Source organism: Pecten maximus, chromosome 5 (assembly GCF_902652985.1).
Source record: "Pecten maximus chromosome 5, xPecMax1.1, whole genome shotgun sequence".
Lineage (NCBI taxonomy): Eukaryota > Metazoa > Mollusca > Bivalvia > Pectinida > Pectinidae > Pecten > Pecten maximus.
In genome coordinates, this window is record NC_047019.1 from 9,978,674 (window position 1) to 10,004,114 (window position 25,441).

At 35.6% G+C, this 25,441-nt stretch overlaps 2 protein-coding genes across 2 annotated transcripts in view; one reads left to right on the top strand and one right to left on the bottom strand.

Annotated features, from left to right (window-relative positions):
- LOC117327100 (coiled-coil domain-containing protein 28A-like) overlaps positions 1 to 5,415 on the top strand; it is a 29,089-nt gene extending 23,674 nt beyond the window's left edge. Inside the window, exon 7 of the mRNA XM_033883930.1 lies at positions 64 to 5,415. Coding sequence (XP_033739821.1) covers positions 64 to 85 — 22 coding nt within the window. The 3' untranslated portion in view covers positions 86 to 5,415. The remainder of the gene's footprint in view (positions 1 to 63) is intronic.
- Positions 5,416 to 6,311: 896 nt separating this feature from the next.
- Positions 6,312 to 25,441, bottom strand: part of LOC117327102 (mediator of RNA polymerase II transcription subunit 14-like) — a 33,457-nt gene continuing 14,327 nt past the window's right edge. Inside the window, exons 21-41 of the mRNA XM_033883932.1 lie at positions 24,347 to 24,542; positions 23,808 to 23,854; positions 23,078 to 23,206; positions 20,869 to 20,945; positions 20,174 to 20,285; positions 19,870 to 19,918; positions 18,967 to 19,104; positions 18,531 to 18,622; positions 18,268 to 18,417; positions 17,497 to 17,571; positions 16,836 to 16,915; positions 15,567 to 15,660; positions 14,900 to 15,154; positions 13,424 to 13,607; positions 12,402 to 12,590; positions 11,627 to 11,820; positions 10,976 to 11,099; positions 10,329 to 10,390; positions 9,531 to 9,638; positions 9,283 to 9,405; positions 6,312 to 8,317 (exon numbers count right to left, since the gene is read on the bottom strand). Of these exons, the coding sequence (XP_033739823.1) occupies positions 8,048 to 8,317; positions 9,283 to 9,405; positions 9,531 to 9,638; positions 10,329 to 10,390; positions 10,976 to 11,099; positions 11,627 to 11,820; positions 12,402 to 12,590; positions 13,424 to 13,607; positions 14,900 to 15,154; positions 15,567 to 15,660; positions 16,836 to 16,915; positions 17,497 to 17,571; positions 18,268 to 18,417; positions 18,531 to 18,622; positions 18,967 to 19,104; positions 19,870 to 19,918; positions 20,174 to 20,285; positions 20,869 to 20,945; positions 23,078 to 23,206; positions 23,808 to 23,854; positions 24,347 to 24,542 (2,748 nt within the window). The 3' untranslated portion in view covers positions 6,312 to 8,047. The remainder of the gene's footprint in view (positions 8,318 to 9,282; positions 9,406 to 9,530; positions 9,639 to 10,328; positions 10,391 to 10,975; positions 11,100 to 11,626; positions 11,821 to 12,401; positions 12,591 to 13,423; positions 13,608 to 14,899; positions 15,155 to 15,566; positions 15,661 to 16,835; positions 16,916 to 17,496; positions 17,572 to 18,267; positions 18,418 to 18,530; positions 18,623 to 18,966; positions 19,105 to 19,869; positions 19,919 to 20,173; positions 20,286 to 20,868; positions 20,946 to 23,077; positions 23,207 to 23,807; positions 23,855 to 24,346; positions 24,543 to 25,441) is intronic.

A 25,441-nucleotide genomic window follows, 5' to 3' on the forward strand; every position in this document is an offset into this window, starting at 1 on the left:
GATGACACTTGGAGCACGACCATACATATATTGTACCATTGTTCTTTCCTTAGCTTTTCTTAGACAGAGAATCCAGAAAGAATGAATGGATGAAAGCCAGAAAATCTCAAAATGTCTGTCATTACCTCGTTATGTGGACCAATCAAAATGACGTACCATATATTCTTCATTTCAATTCTGCAACAAAAAGGTGTATCCTTGTGTTAAGAGAGAATGTCTTCAAAGCATGATAAGACAACAGTTTCATGTGTCACACAGCATTATCAACTTTCTTAGTTACTTACCATCCATGACACATTTATGTCAATGATAAACTTGTTAATCATACTATTTAAATGAAATTCCCCAATGTTGAAAATCATATATATGTGGACATTTTTTTTCCAAATGTCCAAAATAAGATTAAAAAAATCATTGGGTTTCATTATCATGCAAAGGGCATCTTTGTTAATTTGTGGTTAATTTTCTTGCAATTGTAATAAAAAAAGGTATTAATTTTGTTGAGAAATTGTTTGTTAGCAATTCAACTGACTGTTAATTTGTAATACTTTTCTTACTTTTTTTATTTACCAGTATATATAACCGATATGTTTTTTTTTATAGTGAAGATATTGCGGATTGATCTGAGACAAAATGACACAAATTTAGGTGCTGGTTTATTTTTTATTTAAGGAAATATGCTACCCTTTTTTTTTTTTTTTTTTGCATAACTTTTTAGAGTTATCCCCCTTAAAAATCCTATGACATTATCTACAACTTCAAAAGTTCTACTGTAAAAAGTCCCATTATTGATTTAATTCTGATGATTTAATTCATTATTAATTAATAATATGTTGCTGATCATTAGATTTCATATTGGCAGTACATCGAAAAGAAGTATGTTGTGATATTTTAATGAAACTATTGATTATCAAACAAAAGATTACATGAATCCAGTACTTTCTACTGATATGAGTTACTGCACATAAACAAATCCAAGTTTAGTGTAAAACTGATATATAGTATTATACATTTATGATAAATAACTGTAGTGTAGTATTCACACATTTAAATGTACAATAGATTCCCAGTGTGAGGATGGTTGGTGTACATGTTCATGTAGGTATAACTCCCGACTTTGTTGAGGAACATGGTCTTTATATAACTGTACAGATATTGTTTACTTTGAGCGATTGTTTACTTTGAGTATGGGTATGTAACCAGGTAGTGCATATGTTTATTACATATATGTGTTGTAAACTTAATCGTGATTGGACGAGAGCTGTCATTTACTCCATCAATATCTTTCAATATTAGAAATGGTTCAAATTTTCTGAATTCTCATTGGCTGAAACATGCTCACATGGTTGTCAATATTATGAGATACTGACTTGATATTTCTAAAATATTGACCTCAGGCTTCGCCCTGTCAATATCTGATTCTACTAGGTCAGTATAATACCATATTGACCTCACCAAAAGTCCATAATTGATAAATATTGATATCACAAGCATAGTTATATATTCTTCAATTTTATTGAATATGTTTGCATGCACATACGGTGGTACAGAATTTGTTATAATTGATGTGTCACTTTTTTGTGCATGCTGTAAAACCTCTATATAATGCCCCCTCATTGAAACCAATCTATGTATATTTATAGACATTATAGGTTGATATTTTCTATTCATTTTATAGATAAAACCTTTTTGAAAAAGATATTGCTAACCCTTTTTTATATACAGTAAAACCTTTAAAATCTCCTCTCTTTTGTTTGCAATCTCACGAACAGTAAACATATATTTATCAATTTTTCAGTTTTTTTTTATCAATTCCTTAGTTTTCAATTTATTGCCAAACCTTCTATAATGCCAAAATTTCCAGCATAAATGGCAGCAGTATAATTGTATAATGATGACAGTGTAACAACGTTTTAATGTAAAGTAGACGGCAGTGTATTAAGAATTTTCTGTACATTAATATACATTCTGTAGTAGGAGTGGAAAAATGCACGGCCAGACCGGGGTTTGAACCCGGGACCTCCGAACACTAGCCGGATGCTCTACCGATTGAGCTACCTGGTCGCCGATGATCGACCTGGTCCAGTTCCGCTACACATTCATGTTTCAGACAAAAAATTTTTTAATACCATTCCTATTTGTCTGGTCTCTCAATCTCTGTGATATCTTTTCCAGATTTTCATTCTTCTAAGAATAAGATTTCTGTGATAAATTGGATATTGTAAGTTATTTGGGAGTTATTTGTTTTTAAAATCAAATTTTTGACTATCCTCTATAGCATAACTACAGATGTTAGCAGAATCCGGGACAAATTCAATCAATCTCCCCTGCATGATGTAAATGGACATGGACATCTTAAGCAGTGGCCCCTTTTCGGACGAGGAAATATTTTTTATAGCCTTAAAAAAAAAAGCCTATGCTAAACCCCCCCTCCCCCTTATCGAAAATCTTATCCTCGAAAGATTGCAAAATTTGCTATAATCATTATGGCCCCCAGACCCATCGCCAAAAAAAATTTCTGGACCACCTCCTTTTCAAATTCCTGGATCCACGCCTGATTACTGTCTACATACCAATGGGTTGGTTGTTTATTCCCCCCCCCCCCCCCCTTTCCTATTAGAAACTGCAGGTTGTAAAAGTATTTTTCCCCAGACTTTTTTTATTAGATACTGCAGGTTGTAAGATTAAAGAAATAAAATGCTTTGCGCCATCATCAATAGTACATGGAATGTTTTGACAAATCTCATGACATTCATCATTTGTCATACAATTACGCAGTGACCATGATGACAACATTCTATTAGGAGTCATAACATTTTTGAAATAAAAGTGTATGTGAGATCCTCGTCTTTTCCTTGATCTCTATATATATTCTGAATAGGTAAAGACAAATTTCAGGTTGTTGGGTGGTACATTGGTAACACACTTGCATTTTACCTAGGCGGCCTGGGTTCGATTTCTCGATCGGATGTGAAAAGGTATTGGGGCACCTGCCTGACCACATCGGGCTTTCTCTGGGTATTCTGGTTACCTTCCATGGTAGGACCCATCGCACACTTCAGTCTAGGCCAACAAGCATGGTTCAAATAACTTGGTATAACTTGTTTTGTAATTGCTGTAAAATAGGATTACCAAAATGTACCTGTGAAATTTGGGAGACAAGTCATCATATACATATCCTATAGTATACTGCTGTAAAGGAAATGATAAGAATTATACATGAGCTCGCTAATCATATTTGTAAGTTATGAAAAATATTTGAATATTTGATGTCATTTTCTAATTCACTTGTTCAAGAATTAAAAAAGTATTTAGGACAATATCACTGAAATTAACCAAGAGACCAAAAATAAACGATAAAACAGTCACTTTTAGTGAAATACTTAAAGCTATTTGATTTAAAATTCCAGTAATGCTGTATGCTTCATTCCGATGTACCTGTATATTAGCTACAAACAATATTTTCTCCAAACTCAAAATTTCATTGCAATCAGTTGTAATTAACCTGATACAGACTGTATGAAAGTATGAAAACCCCTTGTTAGGTTGTAGATGAAGCCAAATCACTCGAATTCATATTTATTTTATTCATTGATTATATAATTGTACCAAATATCGGAATATAAATAATTATTTATATATCGATATACAAAAAAATATCTTCTCTATCAAGGTCTGTATATAAGTAATAATTTTATTTTATAATTTTTGTTAATTTTATTGTCTGTATATTGTTTATATTTCGTGTTGTATTAAGTTCAGCTTCCATATTGTTGCCTGGGTTAGCTTTCACTGTCCATAAAAGCACTGATCTACTTAAGACCAAAATTTAATTGTTTTTGTATAGGTTGTTTACATGTATATAATTCATCTTGTTTATATACCTTCTCCTGTAATATGTGATAAATACTGTAAACGTTGAAATTTACGCGCGGGGGGAATTTACGCTAATTACGCAGACTCTTTTTGTTCGTTAAAGTTTCCCCCAAGTGTATTATTTTTATATTAACTTGCGTAATCTTGAAATACAAGCGAAAGTGGATCGATCACGAAAATTACCCCCTCACGCATAGTTTACGTATTGAAATCGTGAAATTACCCCCCCACCCCCCCATAATGTAGAAATACACATACATGACCAATTATCACTGTATTTTCACTCTGTATAAACCTTATGAAAACTTCAAATTAAATTGAACAACAAAAACTACCGTGGTAGTTTTCTTATGAAGAATAATATTGATTAAAATTTTATAAAGTTTGGTTTTAATATCCCAGAAACTAACCACAGTACAATATTTATTGTTGAATGAATGAAACCTGATACACAGGACTGTAATGAAATACTTCATTTTGTATAATCTGCATTCGTATCTGTGATGAGTTTTTTACATTCCAGCTTTAGTAAGTCCAGTGTATTGGTATGTGTGAATTTGAGCACTAAGTGTATCTGCTCCATTGATAATTTTTTCTACAACAGTAACTGTTGTCAATGCATGTGATTAATTGGAGATGAAGAGGTGAAAGCTCATGGCCATGACACAGAGGGTTTAGTGGTAATCTTATTTTAGCGGTAATCTTATTTTAGCACTTATCACACTATACCATTCCGCTAAATTATGTTTGCGCTAATTGCAGTTTTTATTAATTGTTCCTACAAAAAGTAATTTTGGCGCACCAATTCATCAATGCACTAAATTTATATGGGACGCTAGGGTAAATTTGAAAATATCACGCAAGATAAAGGAAGGGAAGTAACTCTGATATGTCAGAACAGCAAGTATAGGTGTCATATTGATCAAAAAGTTAAAATTGCGTAACCATTCAGAACTGGAGAGAGTATGCTATGGTGATAGTAATATCACTGTCACATTAAAAATAGGGAAGAAAAAAAAAAAATCAAAATTACCAACAATCTTCATTTCTCATAATATACAAATACAGACCATGGGATTGGAAAGTTATCCATGTGGATGAAACAATGTTATCTTTTCAAGAAATACATATATATTTGAATTTTCACAATTAAATGTACCTAAGCTCTTTACAAAAATAGTTAAAGTGATCCTTGCAAATGTAACCAGTGTGTTGAAAAAATGTTGAATGCGGGTATTGTAATCATCTGATGAAAGGTCAAAGTTCGGTTTAGTTTACATATCATGGCTGATAAAAATGGGACGGCAATTTGGTTTTTGTATGGAATCCATTTTGATTAATACAAATGTACAACACATACATATCTATATATAGAACATGCTATGGTTAATGATGCTTGACTTACTTTGGGTTTTGATATATTTTCCCGGTATTGTTGAGAACATTATTGGCAATTCACTAAGTTCATATCATGTACAAACAAAAAATCTAATTCTTTTGTATTTATTTTGTTGAAAGAATAAACAACCATGTCCAATACTCTTGTCTGTTTTCATTATTTGCCTTTTCATATGAAACTGGTTAAATTTCCCAAACAGATCAACAAACTAAAATCTGTCTGGGCCGAGTTGTTCAAAACGTGATTAGCTTAATCATTTGATTAGTGAAAATCTCATTTCTCCGTTACGTCAAAACCCGAGTGTATGTATTCCTTAAAATTGTCAGGTGGGAAGAGACTGAGGAGTATTTTGTTTCATGAAATTTTGTCAAGTTAGTTTAACCGGAAATGATTTTATCAGGGTTATAAAATTGTTGTTAAATTGTGATTAGCCTAATCACTTTTTGAACAACTGGGCCCTGTGAGGCATTTGTATCTTGTTAAATTCTCACTATGAAGCAAAAATGACATGGAGACAATCCTTGCTTGTGGTCCAGGAAAGAATGACTACATCCAGAATCAAGGAAGTGAATTTTATAAGTGCGAACTAGCATGACTGGAGCGCATAGCTTGCATAATCTGTCATTTCGTCCCACGAAGCCTATATCTATATACATGCTGTGCTGAAATGGTTTGCTTCAGATGAATGCTGTGACGAAATGGTTAGCTTCGATGCGTCGACAAATTGATAATTCGCCCTGAAAGTGAAATACACATATCACAAAATCATCAGAACGTGACCCCTTATGGGACGTTAAATGTTCATGTAACAGAGTGAGAATGAGGATCTGGATTTCAATTAGATTGTTGCCCTTCAGAATTCAAAAGGAGGGGATTTTTTTTTGGTCACAGTCTGGTAATAATAAACATATTGGTACCAGTCAAATTTGATACAAAATGTCAGGAAAAGATTTTGATGAACACACTGGTTAGTACTGATACAATGAAATTAAATTTAGATTTAATGAACTGCACTAAAATCAAACATAACAAGCACTGCCATGATTCACATATTTATTTTTCCTCAAATGTAGAAAGTTTTAATACTGAAATATTGCCACAAATGACATAAAAATGAGACTCAGTATTGTCTTATCAACATTTGACAACAATTAAGATTACAAATTGTAATGTAATATTTATATAGTATAATGGTATATTCACAATACATCAACAAAATTATTTACAAATACAAATGTGATGCACCAAATCCGACACTTCATGAACCATATATCAACTTAAGTTGTACACACTGTATACAAGATCATACAATGTACATCAATTGTATTTTTTGACATCTTTCATTTAAGAGCTTCCATCCCGAGTCTGAAAATTTTACAGAATTGAGCTCTCAATATATCTTTCCTGGAGAAACATCATTAAGTGTTACTATTCTAAGTTCTTGATTTGCGAATTCAAATTCGTGGAAGTTGTTTATCTTCATTTTAGCCTTGAAAATTAACTACCTAACTCGGATAAAGAAAATTTGTCTACTTGTCTTAAAAGAACAACAGCAATATGTATATTATGCTGAAATAACAAATATATTAAATTCAAATTCTCCATAAAATTGTTAGAGATGATACAGTATTTTTGAAAAATATTAAAAATTAAATACAGTCAAACCTGCTCTGACGACCGCCTGTTATCAAGAGTATCGCTTGATATATTACCTTATAGATATCACTTTTAATTAAATCCCTGTAAGTTAAGGAATTTACACTCGGGTGCTTTGGTTTCATTTCAAATTTAACAAAAACAATAGCATTGCAGCATCAATTACACATCATAATGAAGACACAAATTTATTGTGAAGGGAAATACAGTGTACACACGATCTGTAAAAGCGACAAGGCCAAGCAAAGAGAAAACAAACTTGATTTTCAGTAATGCTGGTTGAGTTGATCACGCTTAACAAAAAAAAAATCTTCATAATTTGTTTTTCTTGCTTTTTTTGTATCTGAACATAAAACACCATACAAGATCACGTTAAAACACGTGGTTGGAAACGGGTATAGGATTGAGATTTTATCGACACAATTGAGAATTTATCGACACAATTAAAGCAAAGTGACTTTTCAATAATTTACACACATAATTATCATTACCACTTGTATTGGCCAGAGATTCACATCAATTCTTCAGAAAGTTAAAGATATGTTCCTGCTGGTTTTCAGTAATTTTACACTACATTTAAAAAAAGTTACAAAATGTATCAAAAGATTTCTATCCAGTCTCTGGTATCTGATGCAGCCAAGGTCAAATGTCACCACGGGAGATTGTACTCAGTAAGTCACATGATTATCGGGTACAAATCGGTAGAACATAATTATTCAAATAAGAAATGTATAAACTCCTGACTCTGGTTTGTAGACAATGTTTCATTGCCTATATACAGTAAATACTAGGCGTCTGTAAGAAATCAATGGTTTCCAAAACTGCCCCGTAACAGTAATCTCCAACAACATAACCACTGTACCACAGTACCACCGGAGTAGTCCCTGTCAACTCTACCCTAGTACACTAGAACCCTGAAAATCCCAACTCAGTGTCACAATACCTTATGCAAGTAGTGATCACCAATTCCCAACAACTTAACCCTCAACCCCACTGACAAGTTTTCTCCAGTATTACTAACCCCATGACAACTTAACCAAAGTATGGCTAAGCCCCTGACAACTTTACCCCTGAATCACTTATCCATGACAACTTTACCCCAGTATCACTACCCCCTTAATTTTGCCCCGGTAATACTAGTCCTTGCATGAGTTTATGTACTGTTGGGAAAAGGGCACATTCATTGGTGTTCTGGTGCATTTCGATCTTCTTCAGGAAAGCAGAAACGGCAATATGTGCCGGTGTAGGTTGCTGTGTGGGCTGATTCCGTGAGGGCACTTCCATCTGTATCACTGTATTAGCATTGAAGTCGTACAAAAGCTGGACAATAATGGACTGAGGTTCCACCCCCATGGGTGGCTGGACATCCGCTCTGGTCAGCTGCAGCTGTGGATAGATAGCGAAATGTTGATGAAAATGCTGACACAAAGCATTAGTACACTCTATCAGATCAATAAAATGTATACAAAGTTTAAAAGTGTTGGTAATGATAGAATTTTTCACCCCTTGGGGGTGAGACTGGGGAATCTCAACCCGAGGAGGAAGATTCTTAAGTTTCCATACAAGAGGCTTGCCGAGTGTTTGGCAGCTTAATTATCTTACCCCGAGGGTTGTGATTCCCCTGTCTCACTTCCATAGGGGTGAATGATTATTTTTCTCTTACCCTGTTTACCCTCTTATGTATCTAATATTGACGTTACACAATGGAAGGAAATTTTTACGTGACGTGATTGAACTGTCTACATGACATCATTGTATTGTCGCCGTGACGTCATGGAATTGTTGATGTGATGAAATGCAATTGTTGTAGCTCGTCTTTCCCCTAGGGTGAGACAAGAAAATCTCACACCACTAAAATTGAGGATATCTCTGTCCAGGGTAAGAGAAAACATGCTATCTATCACTGATCATTACGGATAAAAGTTTCAATATTTCTCCAAAGTTAACAACAATAAACAAAACATCATGAGAACAATAACAACAGATAGGCTAAAATTGCAACAGAAAAATACAATGACCAGACCGGGACTTGAACCCAGGACCTCCAAGCTCAAAACAGACACTGTAATCATTTTGAGCTACCTGGCCATTGGCACTCCGTCCAGTCCAGGTCTGCTATATTCCTTCCTCCTTCAATAAAGTCTTCTAATAACCTAGACCCTATACCACCACAGGGGGGATTTAGTTGGGTGCCAAATGTAACAGGAGAAACATGACAGGACTTGAATACGGGACCTCTGAACTCTAGACAGACACTCTTGACCATTTGAGCTACCTGGCTACTGGTAGTGTCCAGTCCAGTTCTGCTACAATAGCATGCCTCTCTAATTCTTACAGTAACTGAGCCTTACCATTAGGACCATCTTCTGTTTTACTGCAATGGCTGCCGCTCCAGCCGGGGCGATGGACGCAGCTGAGGGCGGAATGGTCAGACAGAAAGCTACTGTCCACTTCGTGTTACGTGTTTCATTCATCTGAAAGAAACGGGAATCAAATAATATCATTTGATATATACTACGAATAAATGTCGGATGAAACATTATCATCTTTATATCGCAATACTTGAGACAAATGCAATCATTCTTAACAGACCACTCACCATCTCCAGCCTCATGATCTGAATACAGTCCTTAAGAATCCTGCTTGGTAGGGGCAACAGTCTGCAGAATGCTCGAAGGGCATTCACCTTGTAAGGATGAGTAGCAACCTGAAGAACCCAAATGTTATCAAAACTAGGCATCACTTAAAGTAATACAAATGTTAGAAATAAAATCATTGTCACTTCAATTGTAAACTTAATTTGAGCAGGATACATCGCTATGGAATGGTGAAGATCAAAACAGTACATACTATATACATTGTAGGTAAAATGTTATTTTCAGAATTTGTCCTGCAATAAGCCCATTTTGAGTAATAAGCTCACCAAATTAAATAGGTACGCAATTATAATGAAAATCAGCAGAAATGCAAACAAGTGATATGCCCTTTTTCATTGTTCAAGCTTTCAAATCAAATAAGATTGGTAGGTATTTTTCAAAGTACATTTGGTTACAAGTTCTGTTCGATTAATTAAAGGACAATGTCCATGGACAGATTTAATAATCAGTTTAAATGAAGTTAAATTTAATACAATTTGAAAGAACTTCTAATTCAGATCTTTTAATTTGAACTGACCCAAATGTATAGCTGATAAAAGCTAGTAAGAACTACAAGTAGCTCTTTTGGTTCAAATGTTTGATAAAATCTGATATGGTGGAACTTTTAAAGAGATGAATACATCTCAACTGATAACATAAGCTTCCTGCATTTTGTTTTGCCCTAAAATATAAGGCCATGAGTTATGACAAAGAACAGAAATTGTCCTTACCAGGGCAGGTGATCTGAGAGAGGTACTTACCTTAACCTCGAAGAATCGCTCAAGGATGTTGATCAGTTCTGTGGGGAAGGGGTCTCGAGAGTCTGTAAAATTTTATATAAATACATTGTGTGGCACTATGACAGATATAACAGTGCTCGGACTTGTATTAATATTTCAGGTTCAGCCAGTGAGAATGAAGACACAACACTGATTAAGTGTTGATCCTGGTAACAAATTTAATTGATGTCTTTAATATTAGTTTTTTCTCTCAACTTGACTAATAAATCAGGAATTTTTTTATCATAAATCACAGTAATTTAACTATGAAAACTTTCAAAACTTATATATATTGATTGCAACATATTGATGAAAATTTATTAACTCAGTATTTTTGTTTTAAACCTTTAAATAAACTGTTATAGTATGAACATTTCTTTTCTTTATTAAGGTATTTCAAAAATATTCATATGTGATATTATCTATATGTTGGTTAATGCTTCTCAATATATTAAAACTTAAAACAATACTAAGATCTAAAAATCTAACAAGTATAAGTAATTATATTGGCAGACACCCAAAACAGTCATCAAAATTCAAAGGAAAAAGTTTTCTCAAATCATCCATACATATTTGATACTAGCAATTACAAAGTGCGTACCTGTCTTACTTGTATGTAGAATACCTACCTGGCAAGTTTGAAGCATTCATATGTAGACTTTGCAGAGTTGTTGCATTAAAGCTGACACGGAACTGTAGGTTGTCCACTTTAAATATCACTACATTGGCATCCGATGACCGGACCAAATTCAGCTGTAAACAAAATGTTTGAATGCAGAAATCCTTTTTTGTTGGGTTTTCAAAATATATGTTGTGACATAATTATCAATACCATAAAAAAATATTTGCTTTCTTCAAACATCTATGAAATTTTTTTCTGATGGTAAAAGAAAATTTACATTGAAATTTGAAAAGGGTTATGAAGTTTTTTCCATTTTGAAGTAAATATTTTATCTTATTCCTATCTATTGTCAAAATGTGTAATACATTTCCAAATCAATTGTTACTACAGGAAACATTTAAAATCTGGTTGTTTGAAGAACCTTTATCTAGTATTAATTTTCGATCAAATAATAAATGAATATTTTCAAAATTAATAAGTTTTAAGTTTTTAAATTAGACTGAAGTGAAATTAATTGTGGTGTTTCAGATTTAAACTTTTCTATTTATTTTTTTTTTTTTTCAATTTGAGTCAACGACCCAAAAAATATCATTTCTTTATTTCTATCATTACAAGGCAGACTTATATAGATCCCGGTGTAGCACAAGCATCAACTCACATTTTCCTCATTCTGTATAATACGTGGCAGATTCCTGGTAAAAAGCACACAGCCAAAGAACCTCTCCAAGGGCGATGTGACCTTGCCCTGTCCCGAGGGCGTGAGCAGAGTATCAAATGCATTATGGGATAGAAGTGTTGGGATGGAGGCTGCCCATGATCGATGTGTAAACACACGTGACGGATGGCCCATCACTGTCGCCAGGAAAGGAAAATTGATGAAAACATGAGAATATTCTATTTCACACATCAGTTCATTATGCCATTCACATTATTGGTACAATTAATATCAGGTAGCATTTCCAGAAGAAACTGTGATACTTAAAGAATATATTGATATTAAAAGAAACTATTCTGAAGAATAAAGCAGGCTAAGTTCAGTTTGTATGAAAAACATTTAATTACAAGGCCTAGGGTTATTCAAGTAAAATTGTTACCAAATGGCATGGGAGGGTTCCGGTTTCTCAATCAGAAACCATGTCACTCTGCCTTTAAAATAGTGATTTAATCAAAACAGTACCATATAATACGATTAATTTTCTACTTTACCTTTCCACAGAATACCTTTATTTCTGAATTCCTCCTATTGGATATATATTTTACTGAAATAGCCCTAAGTATGAATCCCTCCTTGCCATAATTAGTGTTAGGACAATAAAGACACCTGGCCAATGTCTACAGAATCCCCTGTATTATGAGCCACCTAAACTTTGTGTGTACTGATACATGTCAATTTTTTTCAGGGAAATTTTATTGGAGACAAGACTCAGACTTACCTCCAGGCTTGCTATGTTCCCCATCCTTCAGTGTTTGAGGGGAGTGGAGGGCCGGATGCCCGGGTGATGTGGCTGTCCCGTGACGTGACACGGGTGAGGGGCCCGGTACAGATGGTGAGTTAGGCCAGTTACGTTGTCCTGGCGATGGCATGGCAAGTCCAGAACTAGCAAACGGGGAACCTTCCATACCTGTCAACAACAAAATCAACTCAGGAAATGCATATGTTGTACACTTCTGTATATATGTTGTACACTTCTGTACATATGTTGTACTTGTACACCTCTGTATATATGTTGTACACCTCTGTACATATGTTGTACACTTCTGTATATATGTTGTACACTTTTGTACATATGTTGTACTTGTACACCTCTGTACATATGTTGTACACCTCTGTACATATGTTGTACACCTCTGTACATATGTTGTACACTTTTGTATATATGTTTTACACTTTTGTACATATGTTGTACTTGTACACCTCTGTACATATGTTGTACACCTCTGTACATATGTTGTACACCTCTGTACATATGTTGTACACCTTTGTACATATGTTGTACACTTCTGTTCATATGTTGTACACTTTTGTACACTTTTGTATATGTTTTACACTTCTGTACATATGTTTTACACTTCTGTACACCTCTGTACATATGTTGTACACCTCTGTACATATGTTGAACACTTCCCAAAGAATGATGTTTTTGCAATTCTTCCCACCACATATATCATCAAGAAAGAAAAAATCATGGTGTAATATATATCTTGGCATATGAATGAGTGTACTGTCTACATGTATAAATATCAACAATTAATTCACACCTTTTTACAATGACCACATGTCTAAGTGCAGTCTACCATGCCAAATTATCCCCAAAACTGTCAATAAGTCATAGCTTATCGTCATTACTTAATTAGCATGTCAGTATCAGAAAAGTGTTATCTTACAGCTTCAATATCTAGCCACTTTTAAATGTAGGCTAACAGTAAATAGACAAATAATTACACTCATACACACCTTGTGACCCCATGAACTGCGACGCTGGAGACTGCATGTGGATCCCAAGGGACCCAGGGGAGGGCGTCGGCACAAATGAGCTTGGGGAAGGGACATGGAGCTGTGGATTGCCTGGAGATCCGGCCCCGAGCAGAGTTCCAGGGGAAGGAGTACCAATCAAAGCTGTTGATGGTGAAGGGACGATCTGGAAGTGGAATTTACAACATTACACCAAGAGAATATATCTTACCTGTTCTAGGATCAATACCCTTATTTATCCTCAAATAAGCCCCCTCCCAAAGTGTAAAAGTTTAGTACCATAGTTATCCTCAAATTAGCCCCCTCCCCTACTCCAACAATGTTAGAGGTTTTACACGGCGAGATACTTTTGACAGGCGCCGTGTAACCTCTAACTGCCCATAGCTGATTTTCCCGATGCTGACGATGAAATTTTCAAAGTTCGTATATTGAAAAAATATAGCGTGTCAACTTACATTTAAATGATCAACGGGGTCCAATATATATTTCTTTACATAATCCAATGATTAAATTAGAATAATTTCGTAACAAACACAAATTATGAAGTTTTCTTCTTCCGAAGCGGAACAGAGCTCAAGCAGACAATACTGCCGGTAGTGATAGTAGAAATACCACGTGATTTGCCGGTTAATACAAAAATGGATTACAACCTATGTCCTACAAGCGGAATACAACAAAGTCCGTATCATTTCGTTCCGTTTGAAATAACCACAACTATTTTGTATCAACCTTTAGGCAGCCATTTTTAAAAACGACTAGAAAAGTGCTACAACGACATGGGCATGTATTTTGTGTGTTCTACACCGTATTATACTATATATTTGTGTCAGTGACATATATATGGGATATATATTGCATACATGATACGTAGGCATCGTTGTAATGACCTGTCAACCACTTAAGTGTTTTTTTCAAGCATATTTCGTTGCGCCCGGATTTCGGGCGGAAACTGCATCAAAGAATTAGTGCTTCAGAAATAAGAGGTCGCAGTCGGCAAAATAATATCCGATAGAAAAAGAACCAACCAGCGGCCTCTTATGTTATAGGAGTACCCCCTCCCCTAGAGTAAAAGTTTAGTACCATATTATCCTCCAATAATCCCCCTTCCCTTGAGTAGAAGTTATGTACCATATTTATCCTCAAATAAACTCCCTCTTCTAGTGGAAAAAAAAGCACCATATCTATCGTCAGATATACCCTTAACCTAGTTTAAATGTTAAGTATCATATTTATCCTCAACATTAAGTCCCTCCCCTTGTGTAAAAGGTTTGTACTGTATTTATCCTCAAATAAGCTCCCTTGTAAAAGTTTGAGGAGGGGTTATTTGTGAACCACTCTAAGCTTACTATTTTCTAAATTGATGATTCTGCAAAATAAAATAAGAATGGGGCTTTTTTGTGGGCAGGGGCTTATTTGCAGATAAAAATTGTTAAAACAAAAGTGAAACAGAACACATACCCCAGACATGCGAGCAGCGCTGGGTGAAGCAGGGGTGTGGGGGTTTGAGGGAGGAGTCATAGGACTTGGAAAGCGTAGTCCGCCATCTTGCCGTTGTCTTGACGCAGGAGATCCCATAGATGGCCCTGACGACAGACTGAACATGTCCATGGTATCCATCCCAACCGGCGAGGAAGGATTATCATCTTCTGTCGTCGACATTCGTCGATTGTGTCGGCCGATAATGGCATCGTCCACATACATATTTAAAAATGCCTGCATAAAATATGTAAATACATACAATTAACTTATCTTTATTTATAGGAATAGTTGCCAATGTAAGAGTTTCTATTAATATTTCTTCTGTTTCGCGAACATAGAAACAGGTACAAGTACATTGAAAATACAAATTGTGATCAGTTTCACAATTTCTGGGAAAGATACATCATTTTTATTTCAACTGTTTACTAGTAAAACTATAAAATGTGATAAGAAAACAAAAATATATCTTTACATGTGCACATCAAATCAGAGCATTTTTCCTTGGAGGGTTTGTGTTACAGGTCCATTAGTCAATGAAGTGCCGTTACGATGTCACTCAAAACTGGAACAATTTATTATAAATTGAGTATGGTATCTTCGAACAACACAGGTTTCACAACTTAGCCACCAGACGTCCTGTACATACCTTTAACAGTGATATCGGGTTGAAGCCCTCCACCACTTTACTGCTCTCTATGGCTACGATCTTGTTGCTACGGAAATGGACATCTATGGAGCTTCTGACACAGGTTAAGGTCAACAATTATACCTGTAAGATCTGCGTACATGAAAATACATGTATCTGATTCATGAAATAACTGGTTTTTGTCAAAGATTAACAGATAAAATGGGTATGGGGCAGGGGGGATATTTCCAAAATACTGAATTCCCTATTGATACTCCATACTTTCACACAGAACAGTGGTCTCACATCATACATGCACTACCACAGGTTGTAATAATTTTACAATATTTCTTTTCAGGCTTTACTTTTATTAATAACAGATTATATCTGAAGACAGAGAGTTCAATGGCCCTTTTTGTTTTATGTTTCTAGTACATGTATGTTCTTTTTTTTTTTTTTTTTTTTGTTGTATTTTTTGTTTGTTCTATTTAATGTTACCATCTTCATAGTAGTAGTTACTGAAGATAATCATGGACTAGCTCTATATATACATCTGCATATCAATACCTTTAATTATATCACATATAATTAAAAAAAATAACTCAAACAGATATTAATTTAAAAGTAAGTAACACTGTTTCCACATTATAGAAGCCATGTGAACACAATGAAATTCAATTACATAGAACGCATGATATCTGATTACATTCTCGTCTTTCAGATTGTGGGAGACTGGTCTCATGACTATTTTATTATTATATCGCTATGCCAGGATATTTTCTCGCCTTAGGAAATCCTAAACTTTCTTCTTCATACTCATGGAGAGAAAACATCAAGACAGATAGATTTGAGGGGGAAAGATAATGAAAATTAATTTTCTTAAGTCTGTTCATGGAGTTCAATTTCTTTTGAGACATTTTTTCAGGAAACTATAGCCCGAGTTCCTAGAACCCAGATATGGGACTAAATGGGTGTTTTTTGGAGTAAATAAATATCTCATTTATCCATATATGTAAGGTAAGTGTTATGTCACACCCGATTTTATTGTGTTTGCATCAAAATCTTAGTGACACCAAACAGTGTCAGAGAATTCCTCGTTTTCATACAGAAGAGCGCTCTGGCCTTACAGCCAGAGGAAACTCGGGCTAAGGAAATTAAATATAGAAGTGGACTTCATGCTCTACGATTTCCTGCTGTAAAAAGATTATAAAAATGTCCACGACTTTTCAATGTACTTTTTCGGCTGGAATAGAGAATCCCAACATTTAATGGTCGAGACTAAAAGGATACATGTTGCGGTAGGAGATTCGGATGTGTGTCGTAGACTGAGGGATGATACAGAAGGACTGTGCCAGTCTGTTGGTGTTGTTCTACAAATATAATAAAATTGTTTTAATATGCATTACAAATAAACTAATACTGTAAATGTGGAAATTTACACGAAGGGGAAATTTATGCTACTTACGCGGATCCCTTTTGATCACGAAAATTTTCCCTACTTGTATTATTTTGATATTAATTAACTACAAACGAAGGTGAGTCAATCTTGAAAATTACCCCGCGCGTATAGTTTAAAGTATCAAAATCGTGAAATGAAGCCCCCGCGAAAATCACCATGGTTACAGTAATACATCATGAAGCACATTAATGCATGAAACATCTCCATGATAATTCATCTCAAATACCATTAATCATAAATACTATATTATCGTCACATGAATACTTTCACAACATTAGTTCTCTCTATTACCATTTATGCTACGTTGTACATGTATATGGACAAGGCTGGTTGCCAAGCAACATGAAAACAAAAGTATTTTTAATCCTATGTACGACAAATATCTGTATTTTTCTTGAAATGAGTTGTGCTCCACAAGTTTCACTACCACACCTTTAAAATTCCTTTTACTGATAATAATACGATTATTTAAGAACTATTTTAAGAACTCACCCCAATAGGAGCATGCATAATGATGTTGGTGAGTTTGTTGATGGACATGAGCGGAGACCACGTGTCATGTAGTACCTGTGGCAAAAAATTTAACATGAAGGATTCAGTAAATGTATAATTATACATACATAAAACAAAATTGAATAATCCTGGTGAAGGGGTTAAAAGAAAAAAAGAAATAACTTAGATATAAATATGCAGATAATCGAGCAATTTTGCAGTTCTCCAAATGCTTACAATCTTATACAGATATTACTATCCCGAGCACTTTCGCAGCTCCTCAAATGTTTACAATCTTTAACAGATATTACTAATGATTGTTCAATACATGGAAGAAAGTGATAGAAGTACAAGGCACAGGCAAATCACAACTCAATCCATCAATCAATCCTATGGAATATCAGTCACATAAAGATCTTTTTTTAACTTCACTTAAAAGCTTTAGCAGATTTGAGAAAGTTTCTGATAGAATTACATATACAAGTCTGTGACGACTGACCTGAGGAATCTGGGCGAAATTTCTGACGACTGACATAAGCAACCTGAGCAAGATTTCTGACAAATAACCTGAGCAATCTGAGAGAGATTTCTGACAACTGACCTGAGCAATCTGAGAGAGATTTCTGACAACTGACCTGAGCAATCTGAGCGAGATTTCTTACAACTGACCTGAGCAATCTGAGCGAGATTTCTGACGACTGACCTGAGCAATCTGAGAGAGATTTCTGACAACTGACCTGAGCAATCTGAACGAGATTTCTGACGACTGACCTGAGCAACCTGAGCGAGATTTCTGTGACAGCTGAGTTCCTGCTGTATCTGTGTTGACATGATCACGTGAGGGTTGATCGTGATGGAGGGACCAATCGTACCGAAAGTCACCATAAACTGTTTACTGTCGCTCTTCCACTGGATGTGTACCTGAATTACAGCACAAAGTTATATCAATGAAATCTAATAAAGTCTATTAATACGTGACACAATGTATCAATTCTGGTTAAACAGGAGACAAAGTACACACATGTTGTACTCACCAGACTTGACCTGTTTGGGCCGTACACCAGGGTCAGTTTTCTGTAGCTGTAGGAGTGGACATCAACAGTGCTCCGCAGTCCAGACCGCTGATCTGTCAAACAACATGTCTGTTACAGTATGCTTTCACTATTTGTTTAAAATCATTAGTATAAGATCTGTTTCATCCAAACAGATGTGCTTTAGAAACATACATGCACAGACATTATGAAACAGATCATGATTTTTTCTTGTAGTTTTATTTCAAAGGAAATCATTTTTAGCAATTTCATTCTTTTTTTCTTCAAAAACAACAAAGAAAAAACAATTCCTTGAAAACAAACATTCTCAGTATCAAAAAAATCCTGTTGAAGGTGGATTTTCCTTTTATTTCAAGCTATCAGATCAATATACCATTGTAGATTTTCATTTCTATTTCAAGCTATCAGATCAATATACCATTGTAGATTTCAGCGAAGTCGGCGACGAGGCTATGGAGATGACAGATGGAGTACCACTCGTCAATCACTTCCTTTACCACCTTCTTCAGATTGTCCAGGTTTAACTCATGCATGAAAATCACACGCTGGACTGGACCTATAACCAAGATTAATTAAGAATATATAAGATTAGGGATAAAGCAGTATCTCATTTTACACAAAAAATGATTTTTTTTCCTTTATAAAAACAACAGTCTGTGCGCAGTAAACATATGGATAGTGAAACTCAAATACACGTAGTATCAAATATCATTTCATGACAGTGGATTGGCCATGTTCTGACACAGACTCGTACCCATGCGTAGCATTTGGCTTGGCACCAGAAGGAGAAAGAAAGATAGGAAGACCGAAAGAGATGTGGAGGCCAACCAAAGCAAAAGAAAGGATCCAGCTTTGAAATGTGGATAGTGGCAGCATGACCAGGCCAGGACAGAGATGAATCTTGTTCACTGCCCCGGTTCTCCAAAACGAGAAAAGGCACTAAGGCAGTGAAATATGATTTTCAAGTCAGACTGAGGTCAAAAGTCTACATTTAAGCTACACTGATATTCAACAGTTGCCTCCCTCTACCAAAATATCATGAGATTAGTCACCATGACAACAGATACTAGATACCCTGTCAACCAAGAATAGTTAGCTTGACAACTGAGACCAGTAACCTTGACTACAGAGATTAGTTACTTTGACAACTGAAATTAGTTACCTTGACAACTGATATTAGTTACCAAGACAACCAAGATTAGTTACCTTGACAACTGAGATTAGTTACCTTGACAACTGAGATTAGTTACCTTGACAACCAAAATTACTTTCCTAGACAACCAAGATTAGTTACCTTGACAACCATTATGACATATATTACCTGATTCCTTCTTGTTAGCAGTCTCTAAGGGGGCCTTGGCAAACAAGAACTGGAAAAGAAATGTAATGTTATATAAATTTTAGCTCCCTTCATTTGAAATGCAATAATTTTTTATCAAAAGTATGCAATAAAATTTTATGATTTATTTTAGTTTAATTCCTTTATCACATTTCATCAATAGAAGTAACAAGATATTTTGGGCACCTATGAAAGATAATGAATTTGTCAAAAATGATCAATTTGTCGAAAAATCATAACTTGATTTATTAATATTGCAGTTTTAGTTTTAACTCATAAAACCAACCTCAACAATCCAGTTCCGGGATGGCTTATTGAGGATGCGGAGTTTGAGGGACAGGAGAGCCTTCTTGAGACCATCACATGCTCTCTTTTCACAACCTTCTACTTCTGGCAAGCTACAACAAAACACTGGCTATTAGTCCTACAAGTCTGACGGTTAGACGAGAACACTGTAAGGTCATCAAAGAACTTTACAGTGTCTGATTATTTATCCTCAAATAAGCCCCGGCCACAAGTAAGCCCCCTTTTTTCTTTGAGCAATATCAGTATTTCTAAAATAGTAAACTTAAAGTGCTTCACAAATACGCTCTACATAAACTTTTGAATTAATTCTTAGCTTTTACAGAAAGGGAGGGGGCTTATTGGAGAATAAATATGGTACATTCCCTCATAATCACAAAGTTGAAGTTATTATCATAAGGAGGGTGATTTATCAATGAGGAAATATGGAAAGAGAGAGAGAAGGGGTATGTTTCTTGTAATTCTTTACAAAAGAATTCACTGAAAAATTAAATTTGGATTGGATACTAACACAATGAGCTATACTTGGAAGGAAATCAAATTATGATTTTGGAAACTTATCAAATGTAAACAAAATTTGGACAAACAGACAGATGGACAGCTGGAAGAGATGGTATATATTATCACATTATTTAACTATCAAATTTTGTTTGGGTAGAGTTGATCACAGCATCTTACCTGATGAGTGAGAGACAGAAACAGCTACCCTCCGAGTCCACCTGTATCCCAGAATGCACTACACCGTTCCTTTCAAACTACAAGACATGAAGTGATTACAATTGGAGATATACCTCACTGCATATTCCTGTGTTCAGCATAGGCCATAAATGAATTCTCACTTATACCTCAGACGATACTGTAGGCTGTACAGTAAAATTAGGAGGAGAGGTATCCATATAGAAACCCCTAGTGATGGCTGGTATCTATATAGAAATGCCTAGTGATGGCTGGTATCCATATAGAAACCCCTAGTGATGGCTGGTATCCACATAGAAACCCCTAGTGATGGCTGGTATCTATATAGAAACCCCTAGTGATGGCTGGTATCTATATAGAAACCCCTAGTGATGGCTGGTATCTACATAGAAACCCCTAGTGATGGCTGGTACCTATATAGAAACCCCTAGTGATGGCTGGTATCCATATAGAAACCCCTAGTGATGGCTGGTATCTACATAGAAACCCCTAGTGATGGCTGTAATCTACATAGAAACCCCTAGTGATGGCTGGTATCCATATAGAAACCCCTAGTGATGGCTGGTATCTATATAGAAACCCCTAGTGATGGCTGGTATCTATATAGAAACCCCTAGTGATGGCCGGTATCCATATAGAAACCCCTAGTGATGGCTGGTATCCATATAGAAACCCCTAGTGATGGCTTGTATCCACATAGAAACGCCTAGTGATGGCTGGTATCCATATAGAAACCCCTAGTGAAGGCTGGTATCCATATAGAAACCCCTAGTGATGGCTGGTATCCACATAGAAACCCTAGTGATGGCTGGTATCCACATAGAAACCCTAGTGATGGCTGGTATCTATATAGAAACCCCTAGTGATGGCTGGTATCTATATAGAAACCAATAGTGATGACTGGTACATATATAGAAACCCCTAGTGATGGCTGGTATCCACATAGAAACCCCTAGTGATGGCTGGTATCCACATAGAAACCCCTAGTGATGGCTGGTATCCATATAGAAACCCCTAGTGATGGCTGGTATCTATAGAAACCCCTAGTGATGGCTGGTATCCATATAGAAACCCCTAGTGATGGCTGGTATCTATATAGAAACCCCTAGTGATGGCTGGTATCCATATAGAAACCCCTAGTGATGGCTGGTATCCATATAGAAACCCCTAGTGATGGCTGGTATCCATATAGAAACCCCTAGTGATGGCTGGTATCTATATAGAAACTCCTAGTGATGACTGGTACATATATAGAAACCCCTAGTGATGGCTGGTATCCATATAGAAACCCCTAGTGATGGCTGGTATCCATATAGAAACCCCTAGTGATGGCTGGTATCTATATAGAAACCCCTAGTGATGGCTGGTATCTATATAGAAACCCCTAGTGATGGCTGGTATCTATATAGAAACCCCTAGTGATGGCTGGTATCCATATAGAAACCCCTAGTGATGGCTGGTATCCATATAGAAACCCCTAGTGATGGCTGGTATCTATAGAAACCCCTAGTGATGGCTGCTTATTTGAAGTCAGAAAATTAAGAAGAAATCTCTGACAAGGTTTTGTTGTACATGTATCTAATTGAAAACATGGATTCAGCTTACACAAAGAATGTCATAAAAGGGTCTCTTACTGTTACTGAGAGGCCCAAAGAAAACATAAATTTGGAGTTTGAAAATGCACCGAAGCTGGAATTAACTTAAATTATTGAGGAATATTTCTTGCAAAGCTCAGTCTAATAAATAACCTGTATATCTGAATCTTTGTATTATTCACAGGCTGTGGCCTCGGGAAACATTCCATCATTGGGTTGGTCCCAACACCTCAGGGGAAGAGTTTTGACTGTTCACCGATAAGGCGTTAAATTGTATACTGTAAAACCTGGAAATTTACTTGAGGGAGAACTTTATGCTAAATAAAGGCTACCCTTTTGATCGCGAAAATTCCCCCCTACGTCTATTATTTTGATATGAAATTGAGTAAACTCCAACTACAAACGAAGGTGAGTCAATCGCAAAAATTAACCCCATGCGTATAGTTTACGTATCGAAATCGTGAAATTAACCCCCCACGAAAATAACCACATTTACAGTACTACGTTATGTATTTTTGTGAGAAACAGCATACACTGACAGCAATGAAGCATCTTTAAAATGATGGAACTTTACAAAATAATTGAATGTACTGTACCTCATGTCCGACAGCTACCAGGGGTATCCTTTCCTCACAGCTTGCCAGTATATATGACAACTCTGGTACATAGTAAGCAGCACCCTTCTGTCGTTTAGCATGCGGTTCTTCCATCTCGCCTAGTAGGACCTATAAAAAGGAACGTCACTGTTTCAGTATAACTGTGAATTATAAGAACTCAAATTTTGCAATGATTTAATAGGGGTATAAATGGGAACAGCAGATTTTTTAATCAAGACAGTTCAAAGAACAACAGTCCCTCAATGAATGTGAAATTATATGCCAAGGTCAGATAACTGTTTTTCTTTGATGTAGGTCAAGGTCAAAATAGTGACCTACTATTGATACACGACACTTTGGCTGACTCGTGTTCCAGTATAATGTAGAAGACACATTTTTTTCGAAATTTCAAAGGCCATTAAAATTTGCGAAAATTAACTGACGCGAAATAGTTTCAATCACCAGTACAGTAGGACATTTATGACTGTAGACGTCATTAGACATGAAAACGTGAAATTAAGCCGCCATGGAAATACGTTTGTTTACAGTGTAGTCTCAACCCCCTCTCAGTGGGGGAACTGATAATGAACACTTTCATATGACATACTTACTATGTATATTATCGTAGACAGAAGGGGACAATTTCAGTAACAGAATACAAGTGTAACATATTACTTGTCACTGACTTGGTAGTTACATATCATTCTCTAAATTCAACAATAAAGATTACCTTTCTTTTCCTTCGCTGGAGTTCTACCTCAGTTTCTTCCTCGTCATCTGTAAGGGAAAGATTCTTCTTAAATTTATTTTCAATTTTAATTTTTTTTTAATTCTAATTTATATATAATTTTTTTTAACTTCATGTATAGCATTCTTTTTTTTTCTTTTTTTTTTGGTGTATTTTTTTTTTAACGTACTATTATTAACAGCCAGGTTCATTTAAGGATGTGCCAGGTTTTTGAAGGTGGAGGAAAGCTGGAGTACCCAGAGAAAAACCATTGACCTACGTTCAGTACCAGGCAACTGCCTGCCCCACATGGGTTTCGAACTCGCAACTTTGAGGTGGAGGGCTAGAGATAAAGTGTCGGGACACCTTAACCACTTGGCCACCACTGCCCCTACATAGCATAAGTCTACATCAATGATTCAAACTCTTCAGTCAAATCTCTCACATTTACTTATGATGGATTCTTACAACTTGAAACAATTTTAAGAGCTTTGAAACATTCTTGTTTAGACTTTGACATATTTGGGAGTAAGATAACTTACCAAACACTTTACTGTAGGGACCGTGTGTGAAAGCGAAGGTGTCAAGGGGCAGCAAACGTCCTGCAGACTTAAACAATTTGGCTCCAATGTCATCGGAGAGGTCGAGCTCCGTACCGTCGGCTGTGCAAGCAGTGGTCTCCACCAAGTAGTACTTAAACTCCACACATCGGTCTTTCTTCTCACGAAGTGACAGGACCTACAAGGCATTCAATACTGATAAATCTGTCTTACAAGGCATTCAATACTGATAAATCTGTCTTACAAGGCATTCAATACTGATAAATCTGTCTTACAAGGCATTCAATACTGATAAATCTGTCTTACAAGGCATTCAATACTGATAAATCTGTCTTACAAGGCATTCAATACTGATAAATCTGTCTTACAAGGCATTCAATACTGATAAATCTGTGTGACAGACTATCGCTGTTATGTTACAACTAGTACCAGAAAATCCTTCTCACCCTTTCATGAATATTTATATCTCAAACAAAACAAGCATACTTGGTATTGTTAAAGCAATACATGTCCCCTAATGGCCTCTGCTGAAAATGATGACAGTGAACTTGATCCAAAAACCCTGTCACTCAAACTAAGATATTATCACCCTTTATGATTGTGTAATATTATCACCCTTTATGATTGTGTAATATTATCACCCTTTATGATTGTGTAATATTATCACCCTTTATGATTGTGTAAAGTTTAATTAAAATCCGTTCAGTAATGAAGCCAATAAACTTTGGTGTTACCTACATATGTTTGTCCACACACATACAAGACCGACGGAGAGGAAACTTGTAGTCCCCCTCCCCCCAGTTTTACCGTTAGGGGACTTATAATCAATGTTGATGATATAAATCTTTCGAAATCATACTTATATTGAATTGATAAATCTTATTACAAATAACTGATGAAAACTTTGTTATCATTACACATCCAGAAGAGTAAGATCTCCAGTTAGAAAGATTCTCAAAGAATTAATTTCCTGCTACATCCATGTGTTATGGTTCATCTACCAGTCTTGTCATCATAATGCTTCAATGCTCAATGTCAACTCTTGGTCACATGACAATCAAAACTTTTTTTAAGATT